At 36.3% G+C, this 19,312-nt stretch overlaps 1 protein-coding gene and 1 pseudogene across 2 annotated transcripts; both read right to left on the reverse strand.

The window, feature by feature from the left end:
* Nucleotides 1-6,797: 6,797 nt before the first annotated feature.
* Nucleotides 6,798-8,364, reverse strand: LOC104586829 (polygalacturonase-like; annotated as a pseudogene). The gene is made up of 4 exons (XR_016083806.1): nt 7,927-8,364; nt 7,492-7,753; nt 7,127-7,359; nt 6,798-6,950 (listed from the first exon to the last, which is right to left on the reverse strand). The product of XR_016083806.1 is annotated as a polygalacturonase-like (transcript).
* Nucleotides 8,365-11,098: 2,734 nt separating this feature from the next.
* Nucleotides 11,099-13,292, reverse strand: LOC104586795 (polygalacturonase-like). The gene is made up of 4 exons (XM_010244147.3): nt 12,810-13,292; nt 12,123-12,412; nt 11,762-11,990; nt 11,099-11,590 (listed from the first exon to the last, which is right to left on the reverse strand). The coding sequence occupies exons 1-4, from the start codon at nt 13,239-13,241 to the stop codon at nt 11,372-11,374; spliced, it is 1,170 nt and encodes a 389-aa protein (XP_010242449.2). The 5' UTR covers nt 13,242-13,292; the 3' UTR covers nt 11,099-11,371.
* Between the last annotated feature and the right edge of the window lie 6,020 nt (nt 13,293-19,312).

Below are 19,312 nucleotides of genomic sequence, written 5' to 3' on the forward strand. Positions count from 1 at the left end.
GATCACCCAACCACCTACCTACCACTACCAGTAGTCACTACTCAGTAGCCAGTAGAATCGTAGTCTCTAACCAGTGGACTCCACTCCGGATCCACTGCGTTTGGACTCGAAGGGATGTTTTCTTCGAGTCAAATAAAATTTTAACACGTCATTGGGTGATCCACCGGCCATTACCTGCGACCGGTTGAAGCTTTATAAATGACAAACAAAAATAAAAAATATTAAGTTTACAAATTTTTAAAATAAAATGCCAATGCTAACAAAAATTCTAAAACTCTCTGTTATCAGACTCAGACCATGCTCCCCTCACCCAACCATTACAATTTTAACGGCAACTGCAACGGTGTTCTTCCGGTCTTCCCTATTCTCTTTGTGCTTCTCTACTTTTGTCTGTTTAGTCAGCAAAACTAACTTCGCCACCTTTTTCAGTTCATCCATTATCCATTTTAATCACAGAAAGATCAATCCTCATGTGCCGCAAATATCTTTGGCACGGCTACCAGCTCCAGCCATGAATTTGATACAAGAATTCTTTACTAAAGTGAGTCAGTTCAAGCTTGTTTAATTCAAAATGTTTTCTTTTTATTTTCCTTTTTCAATATTGATTTTTGTTCAATTTAGTTTTCTTGTTGCTTTCAATTATATGCAGAAGTATAGCTAGCACAAGGTTGAAGAAGGCCTTTCGAGAGCTTGGGTGAAAATTCTTTGGGCTATCCGTTCATGTTACTACACAACTCTCACAAAAGATGAATCCATCCCCAGAATACCCATATACAGAAACCCATTTGCGTTTCACCAGTTAAGACCAAGAAAACTGTGCTTAATTATTTATTTCCGTTTGAGTCTTCACCATTTTTCTTCTCTCTCTCTCTCTGCAAATCAGAAAGTAGAATGTGGATCGATCATTCTGGCTTGCTCGTTGCATGTTTCCTTTGAACGCTGTTCTGTTGCGGTTTGAACTTTAAACACTGTTGATGAAGATTAATGGTTGGGTTGGCGAGCAGGTTCGAGTCTGAGAACGAGAACGTGATGAGGCGGTGAGGGATTTGGAATTTTCTCTCGGTATTATCTTTTGTTATCAGTCATAAAACTTCAACCGTTTGCAGGTGATGATCAATTGAGTAATGAATGACGTGTCAAAAAATTTTAGGGAAAACTACGGAGACACACGATGCAGAATTCTGAATTCCAGCTCCCCCCACAAGTAGCCCTGTCCCCCTATAAACCACATCCTGCCCGTGAATTTGGCATCAATTCACGGTCAGGATGCATTCCCCCTGTAATTTGGGTCTAATAAATTTTGAGCTGTGCTGATTTGTACTTCTCCCAAAATTTTAATAGACTCGAAGAGAAAATCCCTTAGAGTCCAAACACAATGGATCCGAAGTGACTCTCTTATCCCAGAGACCTAGACCGGAGGGGTTAGGCCCGGCATGATTAGATATTTCAAACATGGTTTTAAAAATTAGATTGGACCGAACTGGTTGACCCACGAACCGGTTAGGCAATTGGTTCTGTTTCACCCTAAAACCATTCTTGGACCAAAAACCATTGATTTGGTCAATGACCTGCTGATTCAGGTAGTTGAACCATCAATCCATCGACTCAACAACAATGGTTTTTGGCCTTTTATTTAATAATTTTTTTAAATCAACTGTCCATGCAAACCGAACAATTGGACCATTCAACCCAGAAACCGATTTCTAAAATAGTTCCGTGTTTGATCCAATTTGTAAAACCTTTTTACTTCAAAGTTCAATGCCTCAAACCCGAAACGGGATTACCACACCATCTCCCTACTTATATTTTTTCATTCATGGGATGGGAGATGTTCTCTCAATCTTAATGAGACAAATTTAGTGAGGACTGAAACTGAATGAGATTCCTCAAACCCACCTTTTTTTGGGTTTGGGGGCACGACCGGTCAGGTCAGTATTCAAATTATGGCATCCATCCCACACACCCCCTGTTGGGTCATGCATGCCTTCTCCATTATGACACAAGTCCCACATAGAAACCGGATTTTTACAGAGTGCGCCTCACACCGATTTCACATTATGTCCTGATCGTATATTGGAAATTTTTTCTTTATTTATATTTATTTATTTAGGGGAGGTATTTCTAATACATGGTGGAATGTGGTTGTGAGGTTAGTGTGAGGCGCCTTTTGAAGAGGAGCAGATCCCAATTCTCCCGGATAACCCTTTTCTCTCTCTTTCTTTCATTTTTATGGATATAATGGTACAAACTGAAATGATTAATGCAATGGTCATTGAGAAGGTGCAATAAATTCAATTTAAGTTGGATGGTGTTGAAAGTCAGGTTAATTAGGGTTATGACAAATGAAAAATATGAACCCAAACTTACTTCATTTTAGGTTGTATTTTTGCCATTTAAAGACCATCCGATGTTTATTTAGAAATTATTTACCATTTAGCACTTAGGGGGCATTCCTTTTTGGAATGCCCCATAGCAGAAAGTTGGTAAATGGGATTTTGAATTCATATTTGTGCCCCACAAACGCCCCATAGCATATCCCAACCATGTATTGGGAATATCTCCCACAACAACTTTGGGAGAGTTCCCGATGCATGTTGAGATGTGTATGTGGAGCGTTTGTGGGGTGTAGATGTAATTTCTAGGATTTTGGTTTCCATTGACCAAAAAACTCATGTTATTTTTTCACATTTATGTGGGACTAGGGAAAATTTATTTTCCTTAGTATCACTTACTCGAGGGAAAGTGATACCCATCTCCTAGGTGGATAAATAACTTTTTCACCTGGGGGAAAATTCCCAATACTTTGATAGGACAAAAATGCCCCTTTAAATAATAGATTTTTATGGCTAAAATGGTCATTGCATTATTTACCTAGGAAATAAAAGAATATGGGTAAATGCACTTTTCAGGTAAGTAACGGCTTTATTGTGATATTCATTTCTTTTGGTTTCCTTTTTCAATACGTGTAAAACAGTTAATTGCTATTGACACACTTAATTTAGGGGGTGTTTGGTATGTTAGAAATGCATTGTTGTTGTGTTTTGTGTAGGGATGACTATTTCTACCCTATTTAATGGACCTGCCCTGATGTATTTATTTTTGCTTGAAAATGGATTTTGGGATTTTACAAACTATACAAGTATAGGTAAGATATGATGTTAGGCTAAACCCAATGTATTAGTTGCTGAGTTTAATAATATTTTAATTTTTTTGTTAAGGATAATTGATAGTTTGTGTTTTTTATATGTTTTAGTCAAATAATTGTAAATTTTGATGTTTGTTCTGTTATATAATAGGAAATTAGATATGGGTTTTAGACCCGATCCACCAATCTAACATGCCTCACCCTCAAATGTGGGGAGGATTTTACATGTTCATGCTCGAGGAGGGTTTGGATTCTAAAAATTCAACCTGCTATGGGTTTTGGGGAGGTCTATGAAACATTTCAGGTAGATTATCACTTTCTCATAAATTTGTATTCATTAAACTTAAAACGGAATGCAACAATACCAAATACCCCTTTAGTTAATTTATGAATAAATTAATGCTTTAAAATCCCAGTGTATGGTTCATTAGCAAGGTTCAAAATATCAATACGCCCGATATGCCGATAGGGGCGTATCGGGCATTTTGATACTTGTTTTTTTACTTTTTTTTTTTCAAAACTGGTTCAGGGGAGCCAGTTTAGGACCCCTCCATCCCCTGAACCGGATAGACCCCCGATACACCCACTATAGGGGCATATCAGAAGAGTCCCGGAATGATACATATCGGTCAATATGAGCCGATATGTAATGATACTTTGAACCTTAGGTATAAACATTCAAAATGTCTAACAACCCATGCACCAATGCCCACCCGTAAACCGTCATTAATTCCAAGCTGACACCTACCTCAATAGTAATTTGAGCCAACAAATTTACAAATTATGACCCTGGGCTGAACCGTCTTTCTCCCTTAAAGAAACCCATGACATCATGACAATTAAAACAAAACCTTTTCTGTATCATGTCTTTTCAGTACCTCCAATCCTTAAGGAAAACACGGCTAACATGGCAACAAAACAGCCATTCAGGTCACTGGTCACTGGTCATTGATCTAGTTTGTTCATCTATGTCAACAACAGGTTGAAACCACTGTCAATGGATTCGATTTGGATTGGCTGGATTTGGATAATCCTTTATGCTTACCCGATTGAATTGGAATATTCCAAATGAATTGATATATTATTGGGTTGGATTGATTAGTAACAAACTGGATTTTATGATGAACTATACCAAATTATTACTTTACATTTAATCAATCTATGTATAAATATATTTTGTATTACTTATATGTTTAAAATTTGCCTTTACAAACTAGAAAGGGTTTCTTAATATCTATCATGCCGGAAAGACATGGGACCAGAAGAGGTTTGATTGATCAAAACTTGCCCATGAATTTTGTTAAATACCATATGATTGATCACAACTATTTTAGATATGGGTATAAAAAAATAGTTTTTGAGATATGGTGTCTTTCCGATGTCATAATTTGTCATTTAAATAATTAAACCCTAAATTAGCACTTGAAGATATGTCCTTACAGCACACATGATAATTAATATCAATATTTATATAAATATATTAAGCTGAAATGGTTACTTATATTTTGTCATTTTTTTTTTATAGAAATTATAAGAATGCCATTCTCTATCAATTCTCTCTTTTTTGCTTTTTTTTTTCAAATTATAAGAATGTCACTCTCTCTCCAACTGAGGGAGATCTTAGCTCGACATCTCAATTGCTAGGGGACCTACGATCAAAGGTGGTTGAGTTCGAGTCGAGCCGAGCTCGAACTTCTGAGCTCAAGCTCAAGTCTCTAATTCGAATCTTGCTTTTTTTCTTTTAAATTACAAGAATGCCACTCTCTCTCCTACCAACTCTCTCTCTCTCTCTTTCTTACAAATTACAAGAATGCCATCTCTCTCTCCTTATAAATTACAAGAATGCCACTCTCTCCTTATAAATTACAAGAATGCTACTCTCTCTCCAATTGAGGGAGACCTCAGCTCGATATTTCAATTGTTAGGGGACTTGCAATCAGAGGTAGTCGAGTTTGAGGCGAGCTAAGCTCGAACTTCTGAGCTCAAGCTCAAGTCTCTAATTCGAATCTTGTTTTTTTTTCTTTTAAATTACAAGAATGCCACTCTCTCTCCAACTGAGGGAGACCTCAGCTTGGCATCTCGATTACTAGGGGACCTGCAATCAAAGGTAGTTGAGTTCGAGTCGAGCGAGCTCGAACTTTTAAGCACAAGCCCAAGTGTCTAATTCGAATTGAGCTCAAACAAGATGACACCTCGACCACTGAGGGAGACCTCGGTCATTAAGGGAGATCTTGGTTCAGCACCTCGACAACTGAGGGAGACCTCAGCTTGACACCTTATCAACTAAGGGAGACCTTAGCTCGACACCTTGCCTGGTAGGGAAACCTCAACTCGACACTTTAGTAGCTGAGGGAGACCTCGATTTGGCACCTCGGCAATTGAGGGAGACCTCGACTCAGAACCTCAGCTCGACACCTCGGTTGATTGAGAGACTTGCAATCAAAGGTAGTCGAGCTCAAACTTTCAAGCTTTTGACTTGAGCCCAGCTCGAGCTCGAGCTCAAGTCTCTAATTCGAATTAAGCTCAAGCTTGATAGTTTATGAGCAAGCCCCTGCAACGCAAGGCCCCCACTGCTCGAGCCTGATAATTTAATATTTTTAATATAAATATATTAAATATATTTGTATTGAATATATAAATATATTAAGCTGAAATGTGTACGTAAGAAGGCTTGAGGATGAGGAAAATGGAATCTAACAGTATTTTTTGCCTTTTTCATAGAAATTACAAGAATGCCACTCTCTACCATCTTTCTATTTTGTTTTTTTTTTCTTTTAAATTACAAGAATGCCACTCTCTCCTATCAACTCTCTCTCTCTCTCTCTCTCTCTCTTTCTTACAAATTACAAGAATACTATCTCTCTCTCTCCTTATAAATTACAAGAATGCCACTCTCTTTCCAATCGAGGGGGACCTCAGCTAGGCATCTCGGCTACTAGGGGACCTATAATCAAAGGTAGTCAAGTTTGAGCTGAGCCGAGCTCAAACTTCTGAGCTCAAGCTCAAGTCTCTAATTCGAATTGAGCTCGAGCTAGATGACACCTTGACCACTAAGGGAGACCTCAGCTCGGCACCTCGGTCACTGAGGGAGATCTCAGCTCAACACCTTGACACCTCGCCTGCTAGGGAAACCTCAACTCGACACTTTAGCAACAGAGAGAGACCTTGGTTTGACACCTCAGCAATTGAGGGAGACCTTGGCTTGGCATCTCAGCTGCTTGAGAGACCTGCAATCAAAGATATCTGAGCTTGAACTTCCGAGTTTTTGACTCGAGCTGAGCTCGAGCTCAAGCTCAAGTCTCTAATTCGAATCGAGCTCAAGCCTAATAGTTTATGAGCGAGCTCTTGCAATGCAAGGCCCCCTCTGCTAGTATATATGTGTGTCTATATGTATGTAGAAATCGACTTCAGTTAAGGCAAGCCCATGCTCACACCGTCCTAACAGCCTCTTGCAACCTTGCATCGGAATATCTCTCCATGAAATAAAACACATGAGTGTGGAGATATTGCTTATGCAATATTTTAAAGGCTGCTAGGTCAAGTGTTACCCTGGTGTATGTATATATGTGCGTATGTACCTATCTAGCCTGCAAACAGCAGTCAAACTTCCAGAAGTTGTTCCATCAGCGTTGGCAGATGATGGTTCTGTTGGTTAGTTGTGGTAGGTGAGATTGACATCTTCCAATACGATTTCGGTGCATGGATCCTTAGAGCTACAGTCAAACTTCACCGTCATTTGTGTGTTGCTGTTGCAGATGTTCCGTGGATATTTTTACGTCACTTGACTAATTTTTACGCCTGAAACCTGTTGAAAACCCATTTTAATATATAATGGTGCCCCAAGCCCAATTCCTGGGCTCCAGTTGAAGTGGGCCACCCTTCGAAGCCCATTTCGGATAAGAACACTTCTTATGGATAGATGTTGCGGGCTAAGAAAGAAAATTTAATTTCTTGCCAAAAGAGTATTGATATTTACCTGACCATTTGACCAGGGCAATCTTCACAATGAGGGCAGTAGTTTTGGTCAATTATGATGGGATTTTGGGATTTCTGCATGGTAGCATCTTCGAAAAGGACCCCCTTTTACAAAATCCATTGCTTGGTCTGGCCCATGATTTGATTCTCAGCCCATTCTCAGTACCGGTAAATGTAACGGTTTTAACCGTCACATTCTGTACTCCTGCTTCATTTAATCCTTGCCAAGGCTTCCAATGCTGCAGCAAGCACACAACTTACTTTACTTACTTGATCAGCTCCAATTCCATGTCTTAAGTTCCAATAAACAAATAAATGATCAACTCCCTCTACGTACAGAGTGCATATAATTATCTCTCTCTCTCTCTCACCTGATGCCATGTCCTGGTCCGTATGCAATTCCTTCTACCCACAAGTTGGTTGTAGCAGGGCCAACTGAGATGCAGTCGTCTCCAGTCTCGATGTTGGAGCTCAGGATTGTGATTGCCGTCGACGATTGCATGGTGGGGCCGTGATCTTCACTCCTCTCACCTTCACATCCTTGCTGCTGTCGATCACAATGTGATACAACTGGCTGTTTTTCGACGATAATCCGTCGATCACAATGTTCTTTGAGTTCATAAACGTCAGAGACTGCACATAGGAAAGTTGTCAATATATGTATATATGTTTGGAGAAATCTGAACCAATAGTAGAAAAAAAATTAGCTAGTCTTTTGAAATGAAGTTTCTAATTACTCAATTGGACTATTGAGTGTAGAGTAGTGCAGAGTGCTAGATGTCATAATTTGTTATAAATCAACGTACCCTGGCTCCAGTGGGGCAACTCTTCCCAGAAGCTTTACAACTCCACAAGCCGGAGCCTTGACCATCAAGGGTTCCTCCATAGATCGAAACACCAGTGACCCCATCAAACGTAAGCCAGTATCCAGAGCTGCCGAGGACATTGTAGTCTGATGGGGCCACCAGTGTCCCATCGATGCGTATTGTGATATCAGTGTTCTTGCACTGGCCATTGAAGGCTGCACGACTGACTAAATAACTTCCCGGTGGCACATAGACTGTTGCTGGACTAACTGAGCCACAAGCCCCTGCCCATGCAACGAGGAATGCATGGGTGGAGTCAGTTTTTCCGTCAGGTTTGGCCCCGAAGTCGACCACATTATAGCTTGTAGCTGCGGTTATTGGGTGAAGTAAGACGAAGAGAAGTGATGAGAGAAGGAAACAAACCAAGACCTTCGACATTTTTGAAAGGGAAAGGAAAGGGGGGGGGGGGAGGTTGCTTGAATGTTGAGTGGTGATAAGTGGTAAGAGAATGATAGAGAGAGAAAGGTGATGAACTTATTAATGCACGAGAAGGTGGTGCAGTTTGGGCAATGTGGGCCACAAGGTTGGACAATATAGTAACAATATATAGAGGGCATGTGGGCCTGTTCCATTCAGCCCAGGAGTTTTGATTGACATAATAGATCCTTAGATGGTGAATGGGGGCATGTGGGCCTGTCCCATTCAGCCCAGGAGTTTTGATTGACATAATGGATCCTTAGATGGTGAATGGGTAATGGGGGCATGTGCCCATTACTTGTTTTCGGGTTCGAGTTCTGCACTGGACGAGTGAATCCGCAAATCACTTTCGTCCACGTTGATCAGGAGAAGGAATGCGTAATGTTAACGGTCAAAGTTCCGTTAAGACAGGTTCAGTGGTTCAACCGGACACAAACTTGTCAAAAAAATGACGAAATGGAAATCAAAAGGAATGACAAAACCTTATCCCTTTTGCATTTTCCTGGAGACCGTAGCCTACCCACACACCGGCAATGTGGACGAAAGTGATTCTCTTCCTCCTCTCTCGACCGGAGCACAACTCCTGCAGCAGATCCCAACTCAACTCAATCGAAGATCATCTAACCATTGAATTTAATCTGGATTTTCAATTATTTTCCCACCTTATCGAAACCTCAAATCCGTTTCTTCCTGCCAGAGTTTTCTTTGACGCTATATACTGTTTTAATCCTAAATCACAATCTCATTTCCAGTCTCAAATTTTAATCCGAGGGGGGTTTCTGTACATGTCTTCTTACAAATGAGCATGAATACTCGTGCATCTGGCTCAATTTTCTTTGAAGCGAGAGTATTTTCCGTGTTCTTTGTAATCGTACTATACATATTTATTTGTACTTCTTCCCCATGAATTATTATTGTAATATATTAGGAGATCAATAATATATACTTTGAACTCTACATGTGATCGTCGTCATCACTTCATCACATCTGAAACTCAATAATTTTTCTTTTTTTCTTGAAGCCAACAAAAGACAATTTCATTCCGCAAACAATCAGTACAAGTCACGGTCTTGCAAGACAAAAATTTAGGGCAACAAGACGAAGAAGAAAAGAAACAAATAATTAAGATGGATCAACCGTGCTGAATTAATAATGTATGAGTTGCTTCGTTTGCTAACCCAGGAATATGCATGATTGACTAACACTTGTTGTACTTGGATCAATGAAATGTCTCAAAATTTTCCTGCAGTCCGCAATGAGGTCAAGAGATCCATCCAACAAGTACTGAAAAATGGTGGGGAAACTCGATAATTCGATCTTTATCTTCTCTTTTCTACTTAATTTAAACTGTTCATACTTTCAAAGCTATGCACGCTTTGTACTAATCAATAAGTGCAACTCACTCTGCCTGAAGAATGATTTGATACTATAACAAATCCAATCAAACTAGCTATTATATAATGCATGTAGGTCAGCAGAGATTGACAAAATATCTTGGAAGGAGTACAAACATAAATTTATAGAGTGCAAAACATTGCATTTTGTCTTATTTTGTATGTATTTGTATTTATACTCTTTCCAAACTAAACCTTAGTTACAGAGACCAAACAATTCACCCACTTAATGTAAAGCTGAAACACTCCATCACAAGAAATAAATAAAGCATGTCAGATAATATTAGTATGGGCTGAAACACCAGTTCTCATCAACTAATTTAGGCTTTTTTGCTTTTCGGTAAATGGAGGGGGTGGGGGGAATTGGTTAAGGGAAAAGTTGTTTCCATTGATCAATAATTTCATGTTCACTTTAAAGTTACTATATATGGGTTTTATGGTAAATTATTTTTTCATTGGTATCCCATTTCCCAAGTAGGTAAATAATTTTTTCATTTCAGGGGAAGTTTCCAAAACATTATGGGACAAAATTGCCCTTTCTAAGAATAAAATTTTCTGAATAAAATGACCAATTATTTAACTTACTTGGAAAGCACTTTTGATCAAATTAAAGATCTGGATAAATGTATTTACCTAGGTAAATGATTTACCAAAAACACATGAGGCCTTAAGGTGAATTTGAATATCTGATTATTCTAAACAGATTGAATTGAATAAGAAATTTAAGTGTGTTTCATTCAATAATTGAATTGCATTCAGGTACAGGCTGATACAATCAGTTAGAACTAAGTATGTATGTGCAAATCTTAGGGGCCGTTTGGTAGCACTGAATACACTTCTTAATGCACTGAACAAATTGTGTTTTCACTCAGTATTTTTATTCTATTTCCAGTTTTAGAGCCCGTTTAATAGCAGATAGAGTGGCTGATCTGAATGACATTACTTTCTATGAACTGTAAGCTCCATATTGGTTTTGAGGTTGATGTTAGGTTGATTACAGTACCCTACAAAAATGATTATCTAATTATTTTTATATATTAAACGATAAAGCAATAAGTCATGTCATTCAGTTCAGCCACTCCACTTACTAATTATCAACCAAGATCCACACAAATGAAAGAAAAAAAAAAAAAAGATTAATGCCAAATGGGACTGACTTTGAGGGACAGAGGGTTACAGCACAAGTAGAGCACTTCTCAAACCAATAAACCAACCTGATCAAAAGATCATGACAACCTTTCGATATCATGCATGGGTTTTCATTTTCACATTAATCCATCCAAAATAAACGAAGAAAAATGGGTGCTCAAGATCATTCAAATTGGATTGAACATCGGCCTTTGAATCTTCAAAAGAGTGAAGACAAGTGTTGTATGTATTACATTAACTATTTGGAGAAATCTCCTTACAGTATATATACTGACTCTAAAAAAGATGGACAGGAGTTCGATCGGCAACAAACCAAAACTTTCATATATATATAAATGTGCCATCCCCTAATTGTTCTTGTTCTACAATCATACAACTACTCAACTATTTCTATGTATCTTAAGTCTGTGTGTTTATGAATTTCCCTACAAACAGCCTGCTGGTTCAATTAAGCCTGAAGTTGTTCCATCTGCATTTGTACACAAAGACTCGGCTGCATAATTGTCATAACTCAGATTCACATCTTCTAATACGATCCCAGTGCACGGATTCTTGGGACTACAGTCAAATTTCACGGCAACTTGAGTTGCCGATGTTCCATGGATGTTCTTGTATGTTACTTGACTGATTTTTACGCCTGAAGCCTGTTTAGAGAAACAAACAACATATACGTATGTTGATTACAAGATATTTGATGGGAGAACAGTGGGCCTACAGGCCCATGACTAAGCCCAATAATTTGGGCTTGTAGTAAAAATCATTTGATGTAATTTCTTTTTTTTTTTTTACAGGGCCCAGGAGAGAGCTAGTCTTACCTGATTAGGGCAATCGTCACCATGGGGGCAGTAATATTGGTCAATTATGACTGGATTTTGGACATTCTGCATGGTGGCATCTTGGAAAAGAACCCCTTTTACGAATCCATTACTGGGCCTAGCCCATGACTTAATCCTTAGCCCATTGTCAGTACCGGTAAAAGTAACGGTACTAACTGTCACGTTTTGAACTCCTTCTTCGTTGTCATCTTTGCCGAGACTTCCAATGCTGCAGCATAGCAATACACCCAACAAATAGACATACATAATTACATACTTCAATTCAATTAAATCTCACTAGTTGTTTGTTTCCAGAAAGAAAATTTGAATGGGGTTTCTGTAGAAATGTAATCTCGATTACCTGATTCCATGTCCAGGTCCACATTCAATCTCCTCTATCCACAGGTTTGTTGTACCGGGACCCACAGAGATGCAGTCATCGCCGGTTTTAATGTTGGAGTTGAGAATGCTGACCACCGTCGATGATTGCACATGAATGCCGTCGGTGTTGGGGCTGCTTCCTGAGGCCACGATCTTCACATCTCGCACGTTGACGTTTTTGGAACCGTCGATTACGATGTGGTACAACTGACTGTCGATCGATGATAGTCCATTGACCACGATGTTCTTCGAATTCATAAAAGTCAATGACTGTTTGGTTCCCGGCCACAGACAGGAAACCATGTCCAAAATTAATATAGAATCAGCTTTTGAAAAAACTCACTCTGGAGTCTGGAAAGAAAATCAAGGGGCATTAGCGTACATGAATGATTCCAAATTTGTTCCGTTTTGGGAAATCGGAATCACTCATAAACACTTGGAATTTTGTTTTCAAGTTTCAAAATGATCGCATTACAGGCATTTCCAAACTGCTTTCAAAAACAGAAAACGAGAAGCGATAAAAAACTTCAGTTCGATCGAAAAAGAAAGAATCAGAAAGCTTCAACTTTGTGGGGCCTGTGAAAAGCACTCCCGGGAAATATGGCAAATTTGTTGACTACCATCCCTCAGGCTGTGTTTGGTTGTAATTTAATTATTACATACGTACCCTGGCTCCGGAGGGGCAACTCTTTCCGGAAGATTTACAGTTCCACAAGGCAGAACCTTGGCCATCAAGTGTACCACCGTTGATTGAAACTCCATTAACGCCTTCAAAGGAAAGCCAGGAGTCGGAGCTAGCAAGAACACTGTAATCCGAAGGGGCCACGAGTGTCCCATCGATTTGTATGGTAATATCATTGTTCTTACAATCTCCAGTGAAGACAGCACGATTGAGTAAGTAACTTCCCGACGGCACAAAGATAGTTGCCGGAGAAGCAGAGCCACAAGCTCCTGTCCATGCGTCCAGGAAGGCATGGGTGGAGTCAGTTTTGCCATCGCCTTTGGCCCCAAAATCGTCAACATTGTAGTTTGCACCCACGGTTGTTGGGGACAAGAAGATAAACACAAGTGAAAAACTAAAAGCAATGAACTTCAACATTTTGTTAGAGAGAAGCTTGGTTGAAATGAGTGGTGAGTGGTGAGTGATGTTTGGATTGAAGGAAGTTAAAGCAGTTGGGGGTATTTATACTTTATAGTATAGGGTTGATTGATGGGGAAATGGGATTGGAAATGGTTTGAATGCAAAGAAAAGGGTTGGCTTCCCTAGTTCACGTGATAAACGGTCCGGTGTATAGCAAACAATGTACGACTTTCTGACTCAATAATCCATTCATTAAATTGGCAATGGTGGGCCTGGGTTACCCCACACATAAAGGGCATGTGGGTTGTCCCACAAAAGCCCACTCTAGATCGCTATAGCCTATAGCCTATAGCCTATAGGGAGGAGTTCGAAAAAAGATTAATCGAATTTTGTTAACGCATATAAGAGAATTTTTTTCACTTAAATTATCCTTTTTTTTATTGAATAACAACTAGTCTACCTGAATTAAATGCATGGACATATTCTCAAATTAATTTTTTTAGTTATTGTAGGCCGCAGGAGATCAGTAAGAACCAAAAGCAACTTGATTGGCTTGGCTCGAATCCATCCCTACGTTTCCATGTTATTAAAATTGAAAGCGGTGGTGGATTTTTCCAGCAGGGCATGGAATCGACAAACAAGTTTCTTTGGTAAAAAAATCGTTTGGAAAGTTAAAATTCAGGAAATCTTTTATATGCTTTTTCTTTTATGCACTAATCACGTTGGCGTTGTTTTTTAAACAATAGTTGGTTCAATGAACTTGTATATTTCTTTATGGGTTTGTTTGGTACACATCTCGTACTACATGGTCTCCTCATCATCTTATTCTATCCGTGGAGTTTCTTAAACCCCTGAGATTTACAATTAGGGATTAAATCAGCGCCCAACAGGCGCCCCCATATGCATGCACATCTCAGCATGCATTGGGAATATCTCCTCGGAGGCGTCAATATGAACTCGTACAATTAGTACAGGAGACATATTGCTGTAATTGATCAAAATTAAGTCCTAGGAAACAAACAAGATAGTCATGGTGAATTTTTTGTCAACAAAAACCTATCCTGTTTTAATTTGTTCTTTTCCATGTTGACAGAAAAAAAAAAAGAAAGAAAAAGGAAAAGAAAAGAAAAGAAAAGAAAAAGCCTCACATGACCAGTCAACCAGCAATTGTTGACTAATGAAGGAATTAAGCTGAAAGTGGAGGGGGGTTCGTGCAGGTGTTCCCTTATATTTTGGCATAACTTGCTCAACCGCATGTATATCACAATCCACTTATCTCATGTTTCAGGTTTGGAATCTATACTGCATCTTCTTGGGTCTTAGAAATTTATTAGACTAAAACTCTGCTTCAATAGATCTCTTTCAATGTATTTTTAGGGCAATTAGTAAGTGGTTTTTTGCACGTGGTAATTTTAGATAATAATAATGAATCAAAAAATTTATATAAATATTTATTTTTATTTTTTGTTTTTATATGCTTTTTGTTTTTTATTATTAATCAAATGTATATTACAAAATCCAAATTTGATAATATAAACACCTCATCTAAATATATGATAATCAGATCGAATTGTAAAGTTTCAAATTCATTGACAAGTCTACCTATTTGGTTAGATTCTTTTTTTTATAATATTTTATCTTTTTGGTATATTTTCTGTTCATTTATCAAAAATGTAAGATTTAAATAGAGGGAATTGAATGAGGTGATCAAAAGTACTACTTCAATTTACAATTTAAACCTCACAATTAAATAGAGACTAAAATAAAAAAAAAAAGAGTATTTTAGTCAAAAGAAAATTTCACAATCTTATTTATATTTTTAATAGTAATGTAAAAATAGAATTATAGATGTGTTCAAATTTTATATATTTTCTTTTTATTTCTGTGTAAAAATAATTCCGATATGTCACACTTACTTTTATTTTAATATGATAATTAATTAATGTTATACATGTGCCTAAATGTTTTTTTTTTGCAGCATTTATGTATTTTTATGTTTTATTTATTTATGACATTAAATGTTAATACATTTGACACAAAAGTTGAACTATTGATCCTTGACAAATAGTAAAATAATTTCATTTTTTGTCAGTTCTAAAGTATGCATTTCATTTCATTTTGATTAATAATATCATAAATGTGGCAAATTTTTCTATATTTTTTATTTTAAAAATTTTATTACCTAACTATGACTTCATAGGTTTATCCATTTGATTCGAATGGTTGAGTTGCTTAGCCATCACTTGGATAAAGAATGTTTTTGTTTTTTAGGCAATTTCAAAATATATGGGTTTATATTGTTAAAAATATTGACATAGATCTAATTAGTAAATTTATTGATAAAAAATAAATTAAGTATGAGATTTAATAACAAAATATGGGATTTAATATTTTTAAGTATAAGGCTTAATGAAAGGGGATTAAATGAGGTGAAAAGTAATAATTGAAGTTATATTTTCAACCCTTATAATTAGAGATGTAATAAATAGACAAATATGGACATTTTAGTAACCATCAAAAATTGACATTAAATCTGTAATAAAATGATTTTCATACCCTTTATCAAATAAAGAAATGGAGGGTAATTTTAGTCCACACTCTACATCCATACTTTTATTTATAGTATAGATCTTTTTCTTTTGTTCATTTACTAGAAAAATGTAAGATTTAAATAGAGAGAATTGAATGAGATGAAAAGTAGTAGTTCAATTTACAATTTAAACCTTACAATTAAATAGGAATTAAATTAAAAAATTAGTATTTTAGTCAACATCTAAAAAATCGGACCAGGCTGGATGGTTGAATGAACCACTATTTTATAAAAAGACGTTGAAATGGTTAGAGAACTGCTGATCTAGACAATTTAACTATTAAAATCTTTGACCCAATTAATGGTTCTTGGTTTAATTTCAAATTAATTCCAAAGTTTTTATTTATTTTATAATAGAAATTAGAAAATAAAAAATGATAAAAGAAACTTTCATATCTCAAAGTCTTGCTCGATTATTTTCAATAGCTAAAATTAGTTAGGGTTTTTAGTTATTTCATTTTGATTTTGAGTTTTCTCATTTATGCGATTCTTTTTAAGTTGTAACAAAAAAAATTGCAACTCTAATGAAGAAATTGAAAATTTGATGCAAAAGACGAGAGATAAAACACCGATCTTATATTAAAATTTGATATACACCAATGAATCAAATGATTTGGGATTTGAGAGAGATTTAGAGAGATGAGAGAGATGTAAGAAGAAAGAAAATGATGTTGTAGCGATAGTTGAACTGCTAGCTCGGAAACCGGAAGCCAAAGCAATTTCGTTTTTGGACCAGTTTTTAAAAATTGATTTGAGTTAAAAGAAAATTTCACAATCTTATTTATATTTTTAATAGAAGTATAAATATTGAATTATAGATGTGTTCAATTTTGTTTTGTATTTGTTTTATACTTATATGTAAAAATAATTAAAATATGTCACACATACATTTTGTTTAATATGATAATTAATTAATATTATACATGTGTCGGAATGTTTTTTTACAACATTTATATATATTTTTTATTTTTTTATTTTTTTATTTTATTAATAAAGGTTGAATTTTTTATTTTTGCCAAATACTTAAAATAATTTTATTTTTGGTTAGTTCTAAAGTATGAAAGTATGCATTTCATTTTCATTATCAATTAAAATAATTATTTTTGTTACACTTATTTTTTTTAATTTGATTAATAAATGTATCATAAATGTGTAATTTTTTATACATTTTTTAATTTTCTATTTTTATTCATATTTAAAAAATTTTATTACCTAACTATGACTCCATAGGTTTATTAATTTGATTCCAATGGTTGAATTGCTTAGCCATCACTTAGATAAAGAATGTTTTTTTTTTAGCCAGTTTGAAAATATATGATTTTATATTGTTAAAAATATTAAAATAGATCTGGTTACTACCATTTATTGGTGAAAAATAATTTAAATATAGGATTTAATAAGAGAAAATGGGAGTTAATACCTTTAAGTATAAGACTTAATGAGAGAGGATTAAATAAGGTGGAAAGTAATATAATCGAATTTACATTCTCAACCCTTACAATTAGAAAATGATTAAATACACAAATATGACCATTATAATAGTCATTAAAACTGATGTTAAAGCTATAATAAAATGAATTTTACCATTTCTCAAATAAAGAAATAAATGACAGTTTTAGTCCAAAAAAAATTTCACACTACATTCACACTTTTATATATAGTATAGATTAATTGAAAAGAAACAAGGCATTATATATAATACAGATCAAGGGTTCTTCACCCACATAAATCATGCTTTTTGGGGAACGACTCCCAAGAATGTGGGCCTCACATAGTCATCAAGTTAATTTCTTCGGTTTATGCTATTGAATACGATTCGATTCTCAATTCATTAGCAAAAGATGAGACCTACAGTATAAAGTCAGTGTTTTTTTCCTCTTTTTCATGGTTCTGGGTTTGGAGAACAGACTTTTGTTGACAATAAAAGATTCTGATCTCAGGGATGCTGCTACCACTGAAGAACAATATTAACGGATGTTAATGTATGTTCCTTATTTTAAGATGTCCATGTTTTGGGTAAAGCCTCGCCGTGATTCTAGGAAGGACACTTCACTTCTACAGTAGTAACAGATGAATTAAGTCTTAGTAATTCTTATGGTCTAGGAGATACTGTTCTATAACATCTCTTAAACACTTGAATCCCCAAAAGCCACTCTCACAAAAAAAAAAAAAGAAGAAGCACAAAAGCTAGCTTTGTTAGGCTAATAGCCGTACGTCCCTACTATTGTCTTTAATTCCTTTCTTGTGGATTTGTTTGAGTCCATTTTCTTGTGGAATTTAATTGTACAAATTCTGATGTGAATTGATGGCAACTTATAGGGAGCAGAAGCTAATAGTCAGATCTGACCTTAATTTTGGTTAACAATTGGAGGGGATTTTGACCCATGCTATGAAATTCAGCCGTAAATGCAGCTGAGTGCAAAGAATAATTAAAAAGAGTAGAAAGTGAGAATTATCTTTGGTCAATTACTTCACATGAACCAACTAACCTACAATAACGGCATTCCTTTGCTTGTGGGTTCAACCTAAATTTTCACATGGGGTGGGGATTCTTAATTACTGCAGTGCCGATTAAGCCTATAAATCAAGTGGGATGCAAAAATCAATCCACTGATCTAGGCCGCCCTAGAGTGCTAAATTCAAACCCCACAATCTAGGCCATGGATGTGGTACTCCAGTCACCAGTCATCAGTGTCAATCTAATGACCCTTCCTTTCTCTGTATTCCAGGTCCAAAATGCAGGCTAAGGAAGCTCCATCTATATGATTGATGAGATATTCAAAGTTCCATAAGGTTGTCGAGCCTCAAACTTTCTCATCAATCATAGAGGCAAAAGGCCTTATATATCCAAACAATTCTATGTTCAGCGTGAACTAAAGATGAGGGTATACATGTCATACTAGATTTAGTAGCTTGGTATAAGCTGTTTGATTTCTGAACCATGCCAATTTCAGCAATACAGCTGGTTTGTGATGAAGGGGTGTTGTTGGAAATGCTGTGAGTCTGACTGGCTGACTGCTCAAGGCCCTGGAGCTTGCTAAATTGGAGAACAGGAGAACTGGGTTAAAGTTCTTGTTTTGTCTGATGCTAAGACCATTAAGAAATTTTTGGGTTCTGGATCACCAGAACTGCCTTGGAATGTTTACAGTTTCTTGGATAATATTCTGAACCTTAAAACTTACTTGAGTCCACAAGTTGGCTCAGTTGGTTAAGTCTTGTAATGTGGATATGGTTAAGTGGGACAGCCCCCCTTCTTGTATAGAACTCTTGGTTTCTTCTTTCTGTTAATAGACTTATTTTGTCTTATCAAAAAAAAAAAGGAAAAAAAAAAAATAAAATGGGACTAAAAGAAATTACTTTAGCAAAGAAAAAGGATGAGGTTTGTTTCATCACTTTTCTTTTTCTATAAATTTTACGTTTTTACTAACCCCGAAATTGTATGGTCCCTAGATAAAGAATATATATAAATCTGGACCATATGGATTTAGATTACTAGGAG

The sequence above is a fragment of the Nelumbo nucifera genome, chromosome 1 (genome assembly GCF_055504915.1).
Source record: "Nelumbo nucifera cultivar China Antique chromosome 1, China Antique-T2T, whole genome shotgun sequence".
Classification (NCBI taxonomy): domain Eukaryota; kingdom Viridiplantae; phylum Streptophyta; class Magnoliopsida; order Proteales; family Nelumbonaceae; genus Nelumbo; species Nelumbo nucifera.